Consider the following 17,204-nt stretch of genomic DNA (forward strand, 5'->3'; position numbering starts at 1 on the left):
GTAAGGAATCTATCACGAGTGTGTCTCTTTCAGATGCACAAGTTACTACTTCTGTAAAGATATATCTGTAAGAGACATTAGTTAGTGATCTATTCCTTACCGACCCACCCATCCTCCCCATTCTGCGAACCTATATCAAGGGTTAAGGTCACCCCCTTTCAGGGCCCTAGTTTCAAGGCACCAGTGTTTTTAGCATAGCTCTGCGTTTCTGGCGCGAAAAAGCTGTGTCTAAGAACTGACGTCAGCACACGGAGGTGGCGTCTAAGTACTCCGTCATCATGGCTCATCCTGTCAACAACTAATAATCCCCCTTTGTGACACTGTCTAAAAGGAATTTCAGGCACCAAATTATTAGGACAAGAAAACGTAAAAGTGGCATTTTCAGAATTTTGACTGAAAATCAAACTTTACCATTAAAGAAGGTTTTAAATTACAATTCCTGAATTACCAAATGTGATACTTCTACCTGTTCCCAAAAAAAGTTATTACATATTAAATGTAATCAGGTAACCCAATGTGCCCTATGGCAGAGGTAGTCCTCTCAGTAGTGAATAACAAATGTGAGTGTTTTTCACTACCAGGACATTTAAAACTTGAAAGTACCGGTTCAACTTGTATGCATACTGCCTTATGGGTTCTTGAGGGGCTTACCACAGGGTGACAGATATGTATCAAACCGGTCTTTTTATGTATGGTAAAAAGTTTCTTTTTTAACGTGGAATTGGCAGTTTAAAACGGCACACAGGCCGCAATGGCAGGCCTGAGATGTTTAAATGCTCTACTTAAGGGGGTGACCCAAGAAGTACTGCTGGCCAAGTCGGAGCATTTAATGTATGGGTCCTTGGGTACATGTAGTGCCACCTTACTCAGGACTTACAAGTAAATTGAATGTGCCAATTGGGTGTAAGCTAATGGTAATAGGTTTAAATGAGAGAGCACCAACACCAACTCAACAAAATAGGTTCCGAAAACAGGAGGGGTGATGACAGTGTGGGACTGACCCTGCCTAGATAGGCAAGTTTAACATTTGGCAAGGTAGAGTCTGGTCTCTTTAAATTCTTACACACAACCAAATTGCAATTGGTTTCTAATGCCTCACATTGGTGGCTCATTTATTAACACTTTCCTTCCTTACTTATTTTTTTTATTCTTTTTTACTTGTTTTGATTTTTAATGTAAACTGTACTTATCAATTTCTAATGCACATTGTGGAGCTCTAATTCACACCAGTAAAGACAGCACTTCTCCACACCTAAGTCACACTTTTTTAACTTTCGGTAACTGCCTAGATATCCTTTGCCCAGTTCTAATCTCAAACCATGGGACAATAACAAACATTTTCCAGAGTCAAAGTAACATTTATTAATTGTTATTCTGATTCTACTTCTCAGAGATAAGCTTAAGCTTACAAGATGCTGCAATACTTGTGACAGGTGTGAAAACAGTTCATGCAGAACATATTGATATATAATATTTAATGATGTAGTGTAATCACCAACCTGGATTGCCTGTAATGCACTTCAGATACCACGGACTAGATGCTATGCAGTTTAATTATTCTTAGTCCTGATTATGACTTGCAGACATTTAGTGCCATTTACAGCTAAAACACTGACTGACGTTAGTGGATGAAGGTAATTCCAATCATAAGTTAATTAGGTGTTCGAGGCATGTGGGCTGCTAAATTCATATCTTAGCATTAGATCGCCACCTAGTGTTGGGTCCGGACGATCGCACATTGTTGTCCTGGAAGAGTCTTCGAAGTATCCTGAGATGGGTGGCTCCTCCCCTGGACTACAGTGCGCATGGGCATCGGCTCCATCCCCAGATTGTTTTTTTCCGCCATTGGGTTCGGATGCGGTCTCGACGTCTCTCCGTCGGAACCGAAAAAACATCATTTCTAAAGGCCAAAAGGCTTTGGGTTCTTTACGTCGGTATTGTTTGCGTACGGTCTCGAATTCTTCCGTCTCTCGGAGCCGGAATCAGCAGAGTTTTTCCAACTCTTTGGACATCGAGGCCTTCTCATCGCGACTCGACACCAAGTTCCCAACATGGAGCGGAGTCCGTTTAAGCTGTGTCCGCTCTGTGGGTCCAAATACCCACATATAGACGTGCACCCGGTCTGTAATAAATGCCTTTCGCCAGACCATGACGAAGGAAGTTGCAGGGCCTGTGCGAGTTTCAGGTCGAAGAAGACTCTCACGATTCGGCGCGCGGTGCGCCTGGTGGCCAAGCAGACGGCCCCGGAACCAGAAAACATCTTCGACGACCAAGAAGAGGAGGACCAGAGCCATCATCTTCAAATCTCCCCGCCTGAGACGGAGGTCGAGGCTGATCCGGAATATGACGACGACGGGGTCGTGGATCAAGGCCTTGAATACGTCGACGAGGTAGGGGACGACAATATGGTTTATGGGGCCGCGGAAGATAGCTCAGGGGACGAGCTATGCCCCGAAGTTGACGAACATCAGGAAAGGGTCGCGGGATCGCCTGTCGGCCTTACCCAAGACCCTGTAGCGCAAGCCTCGGCCCCGCCTGCTGGCCCGGCCACGGACATACTTGCTGCGCCGAGGGAATCGAAACCGAAACTGAAAGAAGCGGTCTCGACTACACCTAAAATGGCCGACCCGAAACTGAAAGCGAAAGTTAAGGACTCAATCGTCCCTAAGATGGCGGTCGTTACAGCAAAGTCCAGTAAACCGACAGCCTCATCGACTCCGTCGACCTCCGGTCCGCAGAAGTCGAAGAAACACGGCGATTCCACAGGGTCGAAATCGGCGCCGGAGGAGAGATCCTCTAAAAAGGGTGGCACGCACAAGACAAGCGCGCCGGCGCCGGCAAAGCCAGCCAAAGCAAGCGACGCAGCCCCGGCTCCAACAGGAACATCGGCGCATCGCTCCAAGGACTCGAGGTCGGCGCCGTCCATCCCTCCAAAAGACCAACGGAACGTCGCATCCGAAGGCAAGGCCACCTCGTCGGTGCCAAAGACATCGGTCACCGACACATCTCTCGTTGCTCCTTCACTACAAAGAATTAGGGAGAAGGCTTTTTCTTCGTCGGCGCCAACGCCATCGACGCAAAAGGAGGCAGACGTCCCGGTCAAGCCCGCAAGTAAACTCCTCTTCCTTCTACCACCAAAAGTGGCGCCGAAGGCTTTTTCATCGAAATCGACGCCAAAGAAGTCGGAATCTTCTTCGGCAGGGGCATCTTCAGGTCATGTGCACGACCAAGAAGAGGATTCGGAGTGCTTCATAGATGCGGACACGGGGAAGTTAACCCTTTACAAAAGGAAAATCACTTCGCAGCCGGTGGAATCCTATGTCATCCCCCTAAAGAAGAAGAAGTACCAACATGACGCCTCAGGCCTCATGGAACCTATCCAGCCTCCTCCAAGAAAAAGCCCAACACCGTCTCCAGACCACTCTGAAAGTGAGGGCTATGCTGAAGATGAACAATATACATTCCCAGTCAATGAACCTGAGGCACAGCCAGATTCATATGATGTCATTGGGGACCAAGGCACCCAAGATATGGGACAAGACCCACAGACTTTCGGTACACGTGCATCCCCTACAGAGGATTCTGCAGGTTTTCATGCACTCATTGAGAGGGCAGCTGCTAACCATGATGTGGACATGCATGCTGACCCAGTGGAGGAAGACTTTCTGTTCGACACTTTTTCGGTTTCGGAAAAAACTGTCAAGACACTGCCCATGCTTAAAGGGGTCCTCAAGCATGCTGCGGACATCTTTAAGGAACCTACCAGGGCAAGGGTGGTCAACCCACGTATTGAAAAAAAGTACAGACCAGCGCCTGCGGACCCTGCGTACATTCGAGGACAGTTGCCGCTTGACTCCCTGGTGGTCGCAAACGCAAGAAAAAGGGCCAACTCCCAATCAACGGGTGAAGCTCCTCCCCCGGATAAGGAGTCCAAAGTGCTAGAGGCAGGAGGCAAAAGAGTGGCTGCGCAGGCTGCCAATTTCTGGCGTATTGCAAATACACAGGCACTACTGGCACGTTATGATAGATCACATTACGACACACTAGAGCAGATTGTCGAACACCTGCCTCCACAGTTTCAAGAGGGCACCAAAATGATTATTCGAGAAGGACAACTAATCTCCAACGCGGCCATAAAGTGTGCACTTGATGTCGCGGACACGGCCGCTAGGGCCATTAATACCAGTGTGATGCTCAGAAGACAGGCGTGGCTCCGCATATCGGGGTTCAAACCTGACATTCAAACAACCATACTTAATCAACCAGTCAATCCGGAGAGACTGTTTGGTCCAGATGTTGACACCACCCTGGAAAAAATTAAAAAAGATACTGAAACTGCTAAATCTATGGGGGCCCTGCAATCACAGCAGTTTCGTGGCAATAATTTTCGTCGCTCAGGTGCCCGTGGAATCACCAGAGGACAGATGGGTCACCAATCACAGTTCCCTAGAGGTGGAGCACAATCCTCGTACCCCAAACAAAACAAGAGGGGCTACAGGGGAAACAGCAACAAGGGACGCGGCAAAGGAGGCAACAATTCACGCTCCTCTGCCCCAAGCAGCCAGTGACTCGCTGTCACTGCCCCCCGACCACTTAACACCCGTCGGGGGGAGAATACAGCAGTTCCTGCCCGTCTGGATCAACATCACCACAGACAGGTGGGTGCGACAGCTCATCCAGTACGGTTATTGTCTAGAGTTAAAATCCACTCCACCCAACATTCCGCCAAGGCAAAGACCTATGTCCGCAGAGCACTTGCACTTATTGCAGCAGGAAGTGTTGGTGATGCTGCAAAAAGGGGCAATCGAGCTCGTGCCAGTGGGAGAGGAGGGCACAGGGGTATATTCCCTGTACTTCCTCATTCCAAAGAAGGACGGATCTCTCAGACCAATTCTGGATCTCCGTCCCCTCAATCTGTACATACTGTCAGAGCATTTCCATATGCTTACACTGCAACAGATTCTTCCTATGTTAAACAAAGGAGACTTCTTAGCAACCTTAGATCTCAAGGATGCTTATTTCCACATTCCGCTACATCCGTCCCACAGGAAGTACCTCAGGTTCACTATCCAGGGCACGCATTATCAGTTCAGAGTCCTACCCTTCGGAGTCACAACTGCCCCAAGGGTGTTTACCAAGTGTCTGGCGACAGTAGCAGCGCACCTCAGGAGGCAGAACATCCATGTCTACCCCTACCTCGACGACTGGCTCGTTCAAGCCAGGTCGGAACAGCAGTGCGCCGCGGACATGTCAACTACCATTCACCTCCTTCACGACCTAGGTTTCTCGCTAAATTACCCAAAGTCACACCTTCAGCCGGCACATGTCCGACAGTTTCTGGGTGCGACAATCAATACCCTGACGGCCAAGGCGCAACCAAACCAGGTCAGGATAGACGGCATGCAGTCTTTAATCCACAAGTTCAGACCGGGACACTCACTTCCAGCAAGAGTGTTCATGCAGTTGATAGGCATGATGGCCTCCTGCATCTTCATAGTCCCTCACGCACGGTTGCATATGCGCCCGCTCCAGGAGTGTTTAGCAAATCAGTGGACACAGGCTCAGGGACAATTAACAGACCTAGTGTTGGTTACCAGTCGGGCATACACCTCTCTGCATTGGTGGACTCCACACAACCTTTGCAAGGGCCGACTGTTCCAGGAGCCAGTGCCACAGGTTATCCTGACAACGGACGCATCCCTCCAGGGATGGGGAGCTCATCTGCTCACTTACACGGTGCAGGGGCTATGGACGACGCAGCAACAGAAGATGCACATCAACTATCTAGAACTGATGGCGATCTTCATGGCACTCAAGTCCTTCATTGTACATCTGTGCAACAAGGTGGTGTTAGTCCGGACGGACAACATGACCGCGATGTACTACATCCAAAAGCAGGGGGGCACCCACTCGCCACAGCTGTCTCACCTGGCTCAGAGCATGTGGAAGTGGGCCATTCAGAGGAACATCTTCCTCATGGCAGAACACCTCCCAGGGAAGGACAATCAGATGGCGGATCTGCTCAGCAGATACAGCCATCAAATGCACGAGTGGGAGATACATCCATCGGTACTCCAGCCGTACTTCCAAAGGTGGGGTCGTCCAGACATAGATCTGTTCGCCACAAGGGAAAACGCAAAATGCCAAAGCTTCGCCGCCAGGTTCCCACACCCCCAATCGCAGGGCAATGCGATATGGATGAACTGGTCAGGCAAATTTGCTTACGCTTTTCCCCCGACACCTCTGATACCACTGGTGGTGAGAAAACTAAGGCAACACTCGATGACACTCATCCTAGTTGCTCCAACGTGGGCGCGCCAGGCCTGGTACACCACGTTCCTCGAACTCTCAGTGGTGCCGCATCAAAGACTGCGCCTCACGCCCAGACTTCTGACGCAGAACCATGGAGAAATTCAGCATCCAGATCCGCAACAGCTCAACCTAGCGATCTGGCTCCTGAAATCTTAGAGTTTGGATACCTCAACCTACCTCCTGAATGCATGAACATCATCAAGGAGGCGAGGAAGCCCTCAACACGAGCATGCTATGCCGCGAAATGGAAGCGTTTTGTCATTTACTGTGCGGACAATGACATAAACCCGCTAGATGCATCTATCCCTAACATCATTTGCTATCTGTTACACCTTTATAAGTGCAAACTAGCGTTCACTTCTATTCGAATACATCTATCCGCCATCGCAGCTTACCTTCAAAATAGGCAGCATCTCTCGGTCTTCAGGGTGCCTGCCATTAAAGCGTTTCTTGAAGGTCTGAAGCGAGTCATTCCCCCAAGAACACCGCCAGCTCCGGTCTGGAACCTCAATGTGGTCCTCACCAGACTGATGGGACCACCATTCGAGCCACTGCACTCGTGTGAACTGCAATTCCTAACGTGGAAAGTTGCTTTCCTAATTGCTATTACGTCACTAAGGCGTGTTAGTGAGCTGCAAGCACTCACAATACAAGAGCCTTTCATTCAAATTCATCCAAATAGGGTAGTGCTACGTACTAACCCCAAATTCCTTCCAAAGGTGGTGTCACACTTTCATCTCAACCAAACTATCGATTTGCCAGCATTCTTCCAGAACCCACAAACAGTGGCGGAAAGAATGCTCCATACGCTAGACGTGCGGAGGGCACTGATGTACTACATAGACAGGACACAACACTTTAGGAAGACGAAACAACTCTTTGTTGCCTTCTCACCACAACACAAAGGCAACCCGATCTCCAAAGCTGGAATAGCCAGATGGATTGTTAAGTGCATTCAAATCTGCTATCAAAAAGCCAAGCGCACTTTAACAATACCCCCAAAGGCACACTCCACACGCAAGTTGGGGGCATCCATGGCTTTCCTAGGTAACATTCCTCTAGAGGACATTTGCAGAGCAGCCACGTGGATTACACCACATACCTTTACAAAACATTACTGTGTTGATGTACATTCCAAACAGCAAGCGGCTGTAGGACAGGCTGTTCTCAAAACACTTTTTCAGGTTTCTGCAGCTGGCACAGGCAACCGCCGCTAATGGAGGGACTGCTATGTATTCTATGCTAAGATATGAATTTAGCAGCCCACATGCCTCGAACTGAATATGCTACTTACCAGTATGCATCTGTTCTTGGCATGTAGGGCTGCTAACATTCATATCGCCCACCCTCCTCCCCGGTGCCTGTCGCAGCTGCAGATATACCATTGTATTCAATCATTAGCATGGACATCCTTTACACTTTTCACTCCATCCTCTGCCACAATGGCGAAAAACAATCTGGGGATGGAGCCGATGCCCATGCGCACTGTAGTCCAGGGGAGGAGCCACCCATCTCAGGATACTTCGAAGACTCTTCCAGGACAACAATGTGCGATCATCCGGACCCAACACTAGGTGGCGATCTAATGCTAAGATATGAATGTTAGCAGCCCTACATGCCAAGAACAGATGCATACTGGTAAGTAGCATATTCATATTTAAACTTTGTTAACAGTTTTCTCTTTCCCTTCATTTTTCTTTTCCTTTTTATTTTAATTTTCCTTGTGTTTTTTTAATTTGTTCATTCACACAAGCACTTCATTACAGGCATCTTCTCCACAAAGTTGTGTGCTCTATTGTATGCAATACATTATATTAAACACATTATTCTGTATTGAACATATATTCATTTACTGCATCACATACATCTGGAAAGGTTGCATGAAGTACAGCTTTTTCCCCCCCGCGGAACCTCTGTTTTTTTTAATTATTAGTTATCCATGTTAAGTCTGGCATTATTTTGTAGCAAGAGTTTAGTCTAAGGTAATGAGGGTTATATTTTATTAAGGTGTACACTGTGATTACTTTTTAACTTTAGATTATTCTCCTTGACAATGTTAGAGAATATATTCACGCAAGTTAGATACACAAAGTATGTTCAATTAACAAAATTGCTTCATAATATGTACCATATTTACAAAACTAGACATCTATAATATAGTTTAAGTATTTACATCACCACAGCAGGTTGCAGGCTTTATAATAAACCTCTGATAAAGCTACTTGTAACTGCCATTTTCAGATAAAGGAACCCTTCACAAAGCTGTTAATTACGCCAATGAAATGTTCATCATTGAAGAAATCAAGCTGTTTGCAAATTCTGAACCAGTCCAGACATTGATTCTTTCGTCTAAAAAGGTAAGAATTGCATTTGTGGTCCTTCTCGTCCTGGAAACTACCAATCACTGCAAACAACCAATCTAACCGTTTGACTAGATAAACCTATGGCCATCTGTAAAAGCCCAACGGTGTGGTGCAGTTGGTGAAGATGTATCCTGTTAATTAGAGCTGGTAGACTGCACCATCATATCGGAATTTTAGAATTGTTTTGTTAAACCTGTAGAAAAGGTTATGTGCTTCTTATTTTATAAGTTTTTTTCAACCCCACATGTGATTTTCTGTAAAGACATTACAGTATAAACATCAGAATTATGCTTTAGATTAGTTTACATGCCAGAATGGGTTTTTTTTTTTAAGTTTGAAGTTTATTGGAATATAAAGAAACAAGGACAGAAAATGAAGAAACAATCAAGAGTTATGAGAAACATTAAACCAATCTTACAAATTAGCAAAATTAGTTAAGGAAAACTTATGCATAAAATATAAAATAGGTAATGAATATGAGGAACATAGGGGGATGAGAAAATATCTTAAATTATGAAAGTATATATATAATATAGTAAAACAGTAGTTGTAATAGACAACATAATAATCGAATAAGGTAATGCATTCATGGTGGTTTACAAACTTCAACGTTGCGTATCGGAAATGACGGAGGAGGCCTAGCCACTTTGGATAGATAGTCAGTGAGGGGAAGCCATAAGAGATCACGTTTGATTGCTAAGGAAATAGGAGAGACAAAATTAGTGTCAAGTCTGTGATTAAAGCAAACTGCGTTCCACCAGGCAGTAAAAGAAACATCATTAGCTTGTTTCCAGTGTGATGTAATATGGTGGAAAGCGATAGCTATGCAAAGGTCAAGTAATTTGTGGTTGTGATGGGAGTCTGTAAAAATGGGAGAGGGAACCTAAGAAAATGTGTGAAATGGAGAATGAAACTGTAAAATTGAAAATCTTCTGTAATTGGGACCAAACTAAGTGCCAGAAATGTAGTATAGGAGGACATTCAAATAGCATGTGTTTCAAATCAGCCGAAAGGGATGGGCAGGACCAACAAGTAGATGAAATGTCTGGGGAAAAGGATGACAGGAGTAATGGAGTAAATAATATACGATTATAAATAAAGAATAAGGTTTGTGTGGTATTTGCAGCTCTAGATGTACTATGAATCTTAGACCAGATTTTGTCCCATAAAATAAGGGACCATGTGTGAGATAAATCTTTTTCCCAAGCCAACTCAATCTTAGATTTTGTACGATCAGCAGAGAGCTGTAGAGATTTATAAATAAATGAAGCAGAAAGAGATTGATCAATATTATTAGAAATCGAAAGATGTGTGGTAGGGATGGAGTTAGAGGTCGGGAGCGAAGAAAGATATTGTGTAAGGGATGGAAGCAGTGATAAATATTGTTTACGGGATGAGGAAGGTAATGAGAATTGTGTTTGTAAATCATGAAAAGAAAGAGGCTGATTGTCTGAGAGAAGCTGTGAGACCCATTTTAGACCAAGGGAGTGCCAGGATTTCCAATAGAAGGAACGGTTACGGATTTTGAGGGATTTATTATGCCAGATAGGCTGGGTGTGGGTGGAGGAGGCAGATGGGTAAGTGGATAATAAATATGGACGTAGAAGAGAGCAAGAGTGAGAGATGATGGGGGAACATAAGGATGACAACTTAGAGGTAAAGGATAGAACTTCTTGAAATTCATAAGGATGGAGTAGAGAAGATTCTAATGTGAGCCATAAGGGGGGAATGCGAGGAAGATCCGAAGAGAGCCATCTCATAGCTTGTTTTAAAGAAAATGCGTTGTGATATGATTTAAAGTGGGGGAACTTGACACCACCAAGGGATTTATGTTTTTTCAGGGAAGAAAGAGCTATCCGAGATTTTTTGCCTTTCCACAAAAATTTTAATAGAAGGGAGTCTATCGATTTGAAGAAATGATCTGGAATACGGATGGGAATCATGGAGATAGAATAGAGGACTAGGGGTGCTAGCATCATTTTGATGGAGTCTAATCGGCCCCACCAAGAAAGGAATAGAGGATTCCAACGAGTTATTGATGTATTGATTTTGTTAGAGAGAGACTCGAAATTAAATTTAAGAGTATCCGGAATACGGGGGGCAAACCAGATACCTAAATATTTAATCTTCGTGGGTTGCCAAGAAAAGCCAGAAGAGTCAAAGAGATGTTTTTGACATATGGGGTTTAAAGGTAAAATTTCACATTTATCCGTGTTAAGACGATAACCTGAAACGGTGGAAAAAGAAGAAACTTGACGAAGGAAGGAAGGGAGAGTTGTTTGAGGGTCTGAGCAATAAAATAAAATGTCATCAGCGTAAACAGATAATTTAGCTTGTTTTTGAGGACCATATTGAAAACCAGTAATCGTGTCATCGAGTCTAATCTTAGATAAAAAGGGTTCTAAGGCTATAATAAACAAAAGAGGGGATAGGGGGCATCCTTGACGTACCCCTCTTCGGAGAGGAAAGTAGTCGGAAATCATACCATTTGCAAAGATTGAAGCATGGGGGCTAGAATATAGTAAAGATATCAGAGATATGAATTTAGGGGGGAAGCCAAACCATTGGAGAGCTTGGAACATAAAGTCCCAACCTATTCTATCGAATGCTTTTTCAGCGTCTAAGGAGATAGCAGCAAGGGGGGAAGAAAGGGAGGGAGCTTTACTCAAAATATTAAAGAAGACACGAGAATTATCTGAAGATAGGCGACCCTTAACGAATCCAGACTGTTCAGGGCCTATAAGTTCTGGAAGTAAGGGGTCTAATCGGAGAGCTATAATTTTGGCAAAAATTTTATAATCAGTGTTTACTAGTGATATTGGACGATAATTTTTACAAAGGGTGTGATCTTTATCGGGTTTAGGTATTAAACAAATCAATGCTTCTTGGAAAGTACCTTGAGAGGATCCAGATGTCGCAAAAGATTGGAATAGCAAATGTAATTTCGGGAGAAGAAGGGAGGAGAAGTGATTATAGAACTCAATGGTAAAACCATCGGGTCCTGGTGCTTTACCACGACGGAGAATAGAGATCGCATGAGAGATTTCCGAAGGGGTAATGTCCAATTCTAATGAATGAAGGTCAAGATGAGAAGATTCTGGAGGAGGAATGTTTTGAAAGTATGTAAGAAGGTCATGAGGGTCGGGAGTGGATTCGGGAGTGTAAAGATTTTGGTAAAAGGAAACAAATTGAGCTAGTATGTCTTTATCTTTAAAGAAAGAAACGCCATTTGGGCCTTGTAAGGAGTCAATTTTTGTACGTTCTTTACGTATCTTAAGATAATTAGCCAGGAGTTTGCCCATCTTGTTCTGTCCGCCGTAGTAGCGGGAGTTGCATTTCAGAAGAGAGTTAGAGGCGGCGTTGGTGGTATATTTATTGAAATCCAGTTTGGCTGAAATTAATTCACGAAGAGAAGATTCAGAGTTTGAATTATAGTAAGCGTATTCCAATTTCTTAATTTTATCTAAAAGTTGAGTTGACTTAGAGATTGATTGTTTTTTCTTCTGGGAAACAAAATTAATAATAAAACCTCGTGCAGCTGCCTTAAACGAGTCCCAAATCATAACAAAGGGAGATTCAGGAAGGTGGTTAAATGTAACAAATTCATTAGAAAATTTCTTAAATTGGGTACAAAAATTAGAATCAAGGAGTAAAGAATTGTTAAATCTCCAACGGCCTGAATGAGGGGAGTAGGGGATAAGGTCAATGTCCACAAAAACGGGAGCGTGGTCTGAAATTAGAATGGAGCCTATGTCTGAATGAATGGCAAGTTGTGCTAATGGTTTGCTGAGAAAAAGGTAATCAATACGTGATTGGGAGTGATGAGTAGGGGAATAGAAAGTGTATTCTCTGAGGTCTGGGTTACAAAGCCTCCAAATGTCAACTAATGCATTATTCTGTAGAGAGGAGATAAACTGGGTATGCATTTTGGAAGGAACAAATTTAACTTTTGAATTTCTATCAATAAAGGGGTCATAAACTTGGTTGCAGTCACCGCCAAGAATAACGTATTGGTCATTGAGAGTAACAAGTTTGTCCGAAATAGCAGGCCAGAACAATTTATCAACACCAGTAGGAGCATAAACATTGAAAATAACTAGAGGTATTTTATCTATAAGGAGATTAACAATTACCCAACGACCATCAGCGTCGCATTCTTGAGATACAATTGAAACATTTAACTTTTTATGACAAAGTATAACTGTACCATTTTTCTTACCTATAGCAGGTGAATAAAAAACGTGACCCACCCAACATCGCTTAAGTTTAGTAGCCTCTAAATCTGTAAGGTGGGATTCTTGAAGGAGGGCTACATCTGCCTTAAGTCTGGTTAAATGTGTTAAAACCCGTTGACGTTTAATGGGGTTATTTAACCCCTTAACATTCCAGGTGACTACTCGGAATGTACATTAGCATGAGAATGATATAAGAGAAAAGAAAAAATGGAGTAGAAAAGCATTTTAAGAAAGGTTGAGAGAAGTAGTAAGATTGTAAAAACAGATGTATAAGAGAGATAGAGAGAAAAGGTGAGACTATAGGAAGGTGTGAAAGTAGATATATTGAAAAGTGAATATGAAAAGAAAGATAACAGTAATAAGCATGTAAGGAACAAGAGGTGGAAGAGATAGAGAGTAAAGAGGAAAGAAAGTGGAGGAAAGAGATAGAAGAGAAAGCTATGAATAAGGGGATAGAGAAAGAAAACAGCTGAGAATAGAGAACAAAGCGTGTAGAAAAGTAATAGCATAACAGATAAAGAGAGATCAAGAAAGGACTGAGGGATGACGACGCCAGAAGAGGACGACATCAACAACGAAGACTCACATCGTCGAACACCTGAGGAACCAGCGAAGGAACGAAGTGGGAGGAAATACGGATACACCGGGATGAAGAAACACGGGAAAAGGATCTGTAATGAGGTAAAAAAAAAGGAGAAGAAAACATTAAAATACACATGATAAAGTAATAAGGAGTAACATGAGAATATATGACGAAGGGGACGAGATAGGCAGGGATGGAGGGTAGTCAGTCAGACATAGGAATCAGAAACAATGAGGAAACATGTCAAAAACAGACAAAACAGATCAAGTGATCAGACGGGTCTTGCAGTGTCCATGCTTTCAGCTTCATGACGACGCAGGAACTCTTCAAGGACGAGTGGATCTTCAAATGTAGTTGTTCTTTCTTTGTATGTGACCTTGAAGAGGCACGGATGTAGTAGCCCATATCTGGCGCCAAGGGTTCTCAAACGAGGTCTCAAATCCAGGAATTGTTTCCGACGGTCGGCTGTGATCTTGGCAACATCTTGAGAAAGGTATAACCTGCGGCCCTCCCACATAACTTGTTTTTTAGCCTTTACTGCAGAAAGTACTTGGAGGAGATCCGTGTATTGAAGGAACAACATGATGACACCGCGAGGTTTGTCAGAAACTTTCGGGCCAAGCCTGTGGGCACGTTGAATATTTAGAGAGGTGGAAGCAGGAAGGTCTAAGATTTTTGGTAAAAAGGTTTGAAAGAAGACTGTTGGATTAGACCCCTCTGAATGTTCCGGAAGATTATAAAGGCGTAGATTGTTTCTTCGGTTGCGATTTTCCAACTCCTCCGCCTGTCGCTTCAGAAGAGAGACATCTTTTTCCAAGAGCGAGATTTTTGCACATGAGGTATGAAGAGTCTCTGTCGATTGTTCCACCAAAAGAACCCTTGATTCCAACGTAGACCACTTGTCGTGGAGAAATTGTAAGGTTTTAGTGGTTTCGGCCATGAAGGGTTTAAGTGCCCGTAGTTCTTCCAGAATAAGATCCATTGAAGCAGATTGTGATGAAGAGCCTGGAGATGGAGGATCTTTTTTCAAACGCTTCGTTGAACCAGGTTGTAAAAGCTTACTGGTTGAAGTATTTTTAGGAATTGCGCCGTGAGTAGCGTTAGGTTTGAGAGAAGTGGGGTCATCCATAATTGGTGTTGTAGAGTCAGAGTCTGAGGAAAGTTGAGGTTTGTTTTTTGATGCTGTAAGCTTGAGGGTACGAAGCTTCCCCATATATGGTAGGGGAAGTGAGTACAAGTCACCACAAAATGTTATGAGAAAAACGTTGTAAATAGGAAGCAAAGGTGCCTTTTACAGTGGAAAGCTCTAAAAGAGCTAGTATTTGTTGCACGAAAAAATGATGAATTGCAAGCAAATAGATAAGTTGAGTAATGAATAGACACGTAACCTTTCCTCAAATACAGCGAAAAGAGTTCCGTTAAAATAAATTATCACCACCTGTCAGAGACCTTGACAAGAAGACGCTGAATGTAACTAGAAATGCTCAAAGAGCGTTATGCAGAGTAGCGCGCCATCATGTTATGTGGAGACAGTCATTATCTGACATGAGGAAACATCGACGAAAAATGGCAAATAAAAGCTGAAAGGAATTTTCCCAAAAACCAGCAAGTGAAGGCATAGACCGCAAGAATTGAAGTAGAAAAGGGCGTTTTCAAGGCAAATGGTCCGTGTAAACAGCAACCGCGTTGCATATGCTGAGGTATGGAAGCGGCGCTCGCTGTGAAGGAAGCGCGCGGCAGGTGCAGATAATGGCGGTCGTCGGAGAGGTGAAGAGCGTCACTTACTGGAGATGCGCATTCCGACGGAGTAGAGAAGAACTGCTCGGTTCTTCTTGTACAGCTCACATTCCGATGTTCAAAAACAGCAATTGTGTTCACGAAGGTGCAGTGAACATGGAGATAGTCGCCGGCTCCTGTGGTCGACTTGCGGAGCTCCGGTGTTAAGCCGCCATCTTGTGCGGCGTTCAAGCCACGCCCCTCCCCAGAATGGGTTTTTAACAGCATACTAACGAATAAGGAGTGGTCTACAAGATGGAATTGTTAGGATAATAAATCATTTAATAGGGAAGAACTGTAGTAGGGAGGTATTTAGCTGTTGATAAGCATTTGAATAATGCAAAGGGTGTGACATTGTAAGTGACTAGGTTTATAGAAGCATGCTGTTCATTACGCTCCTGAGCATAGCACGGATGTTGGTTTAAGGATATGTAAGACAACAGTCAAATGTTTTCATACTACTCTCTCAGTTATGTGACATATAACAGCATGGCTAATTAATGCAAATCTATTTAATACTTCTAGTACTGAGTAATTACACTGGGAAAGTATTTTACATTTGTTTATTTTGTATGTAAAAAAATGATGTATATATTTTTATTCAATAGCCCACGTAGTTTTTACTAAGAGAATGCTTCTGTTTAGCTTGAAAAGCAATTAACATGCATGATATATCATGCTCTTTTAGATATATGTACCTCCCCCTCTATTGCGCCTATTTCAGTAATGGTTTGACAAAATGTATTTGGTGTTTCAAGAGTGCTATTCTTAATTGCTTTCTATGTTTACTCAACACCCGAGTGGCGAGTGGATTGCTCCCCTAATGTCTCCTCCCAAATTAACATTTTTTCAGTGTGACTCATAGTCTTTCAGTTTGTTTTCAGCACAGACGTGCCTCAATATTTATGATTTACCTCAATTTGAGGAAGAGGGGCTCCACTCCCTCCCCCTCCTTTGTTCTTCTTTGCCTCAATATTTAACTTACATTATCTTACATTCTTAACCAGAAGTTTTTATTTGGCAGGCTTTCCTTGAAATATGATGCTTTTGTAGTTTAGGATACGGCCTTTCATGGAAAGTGTTTCATTCATTTAATAAATCCTTTGCTTTTTCTATTTGAACGAATATTGAATGCCTGCCTCAATATGGATACCTGTTTCTATTTTCACCTAGCAGAGTAGAACAGTCCTTCCATGAATATGCTAGCCCATTAAACATTTCATGTCATGCCTTAAAACTTCTGGTTACTGCATTGATTTAGCTCTTCATACCTCTTACGGATCCGTTTATCAGTCTTTTTTCCCCCTCTCCTCTCACACCCTCTCTGATATCGCCTGTTCTCCTACTGGGTCTACCAGTCTCACTTTTTCCTCTTCCCTCTGGCCCCACACTTCTACTGCTTCTCTCTCGCTCTTTGCCTCTCTAACGTCTTGTCTCTCTTTAACTATCCGCCTTGCTCTAATTCATTAATTTTCCCTTTACTAATTCCCACTTAATCCTGTTTGGATTCTGGAATAGCATGCTTCTCACCGAAAGGCACTTCAACCCACATCAAAGGACACACAAATCCAAAATTCTTCGGAGGAGTCCTAACAATGTTGTGAAGTATACACCTCTAAAGGTTTGATTTATCAATTGCACTAAGGAGACTACCCTCTGGCTCCAATTTCATTCACTGATCTAGATACAGGTTTAGTGTCTCACACTCCAAAAAATCTATAATCGATTCCATCTCTGCTTTCAGAATCTGGTCTATTACAAGCCAGTCAGGAACAGCACATCTGTTCAAGCGTACATGTGCCATTGCAAGTTAAAAAGGAAGAAGAAAACTTTAGGTAGAACTCTCTAGTTTGAGATGCATGCTATGGAAAGATGAAACTATTACTCTTTGAGACCGAAAACGACCCTACTTAGTGAGCATTTTGGGATGAGCAA

The 17,204-nt window shown here is 43.5% G+C and overlaps 1 protein-coding gene across 6 annotated transcripts in view; it reads left to right on the forward strand.

The window, feature by feature from the left end:
• SEMA4D (semaphorin 4D) overlaps positions 1-17,204 on the forward strand; it is a 1,027,601-nt gene that overhangs the window by 697,534 nt on the left and 312,863 nt on the right. For all 6 annotated transcript variants that reach the window (XM_086961137.1, XM_086961138.1, XM_086961132.1 and 3 more), the window contains exon 14: positions 8,554-8,669. In XM_086961137.1, coding sequence (XP_086817263.1) covers positions 8,554-8,669 — 116 coding nt within the window. The remainder of the gene's footprint in view (positions 1-8,553; positions 8,670-17,204) is intronic.

The sequence above is a fragment of the Lissotriton vulgaris genome, chromosome 3_1 (genome assembly GCF_964263255.1).
Source record: "Lissotriton vulgaris chromosome 3_1, aLisVul1.2, whole genome shotgun sequence".
Taxonomy (NCBI): Eukaryota; Metazoa; Chordata; class Amphibia; order Caudata; family Salamandridae; genus Lissotriton; species Lissotriton vulgaris.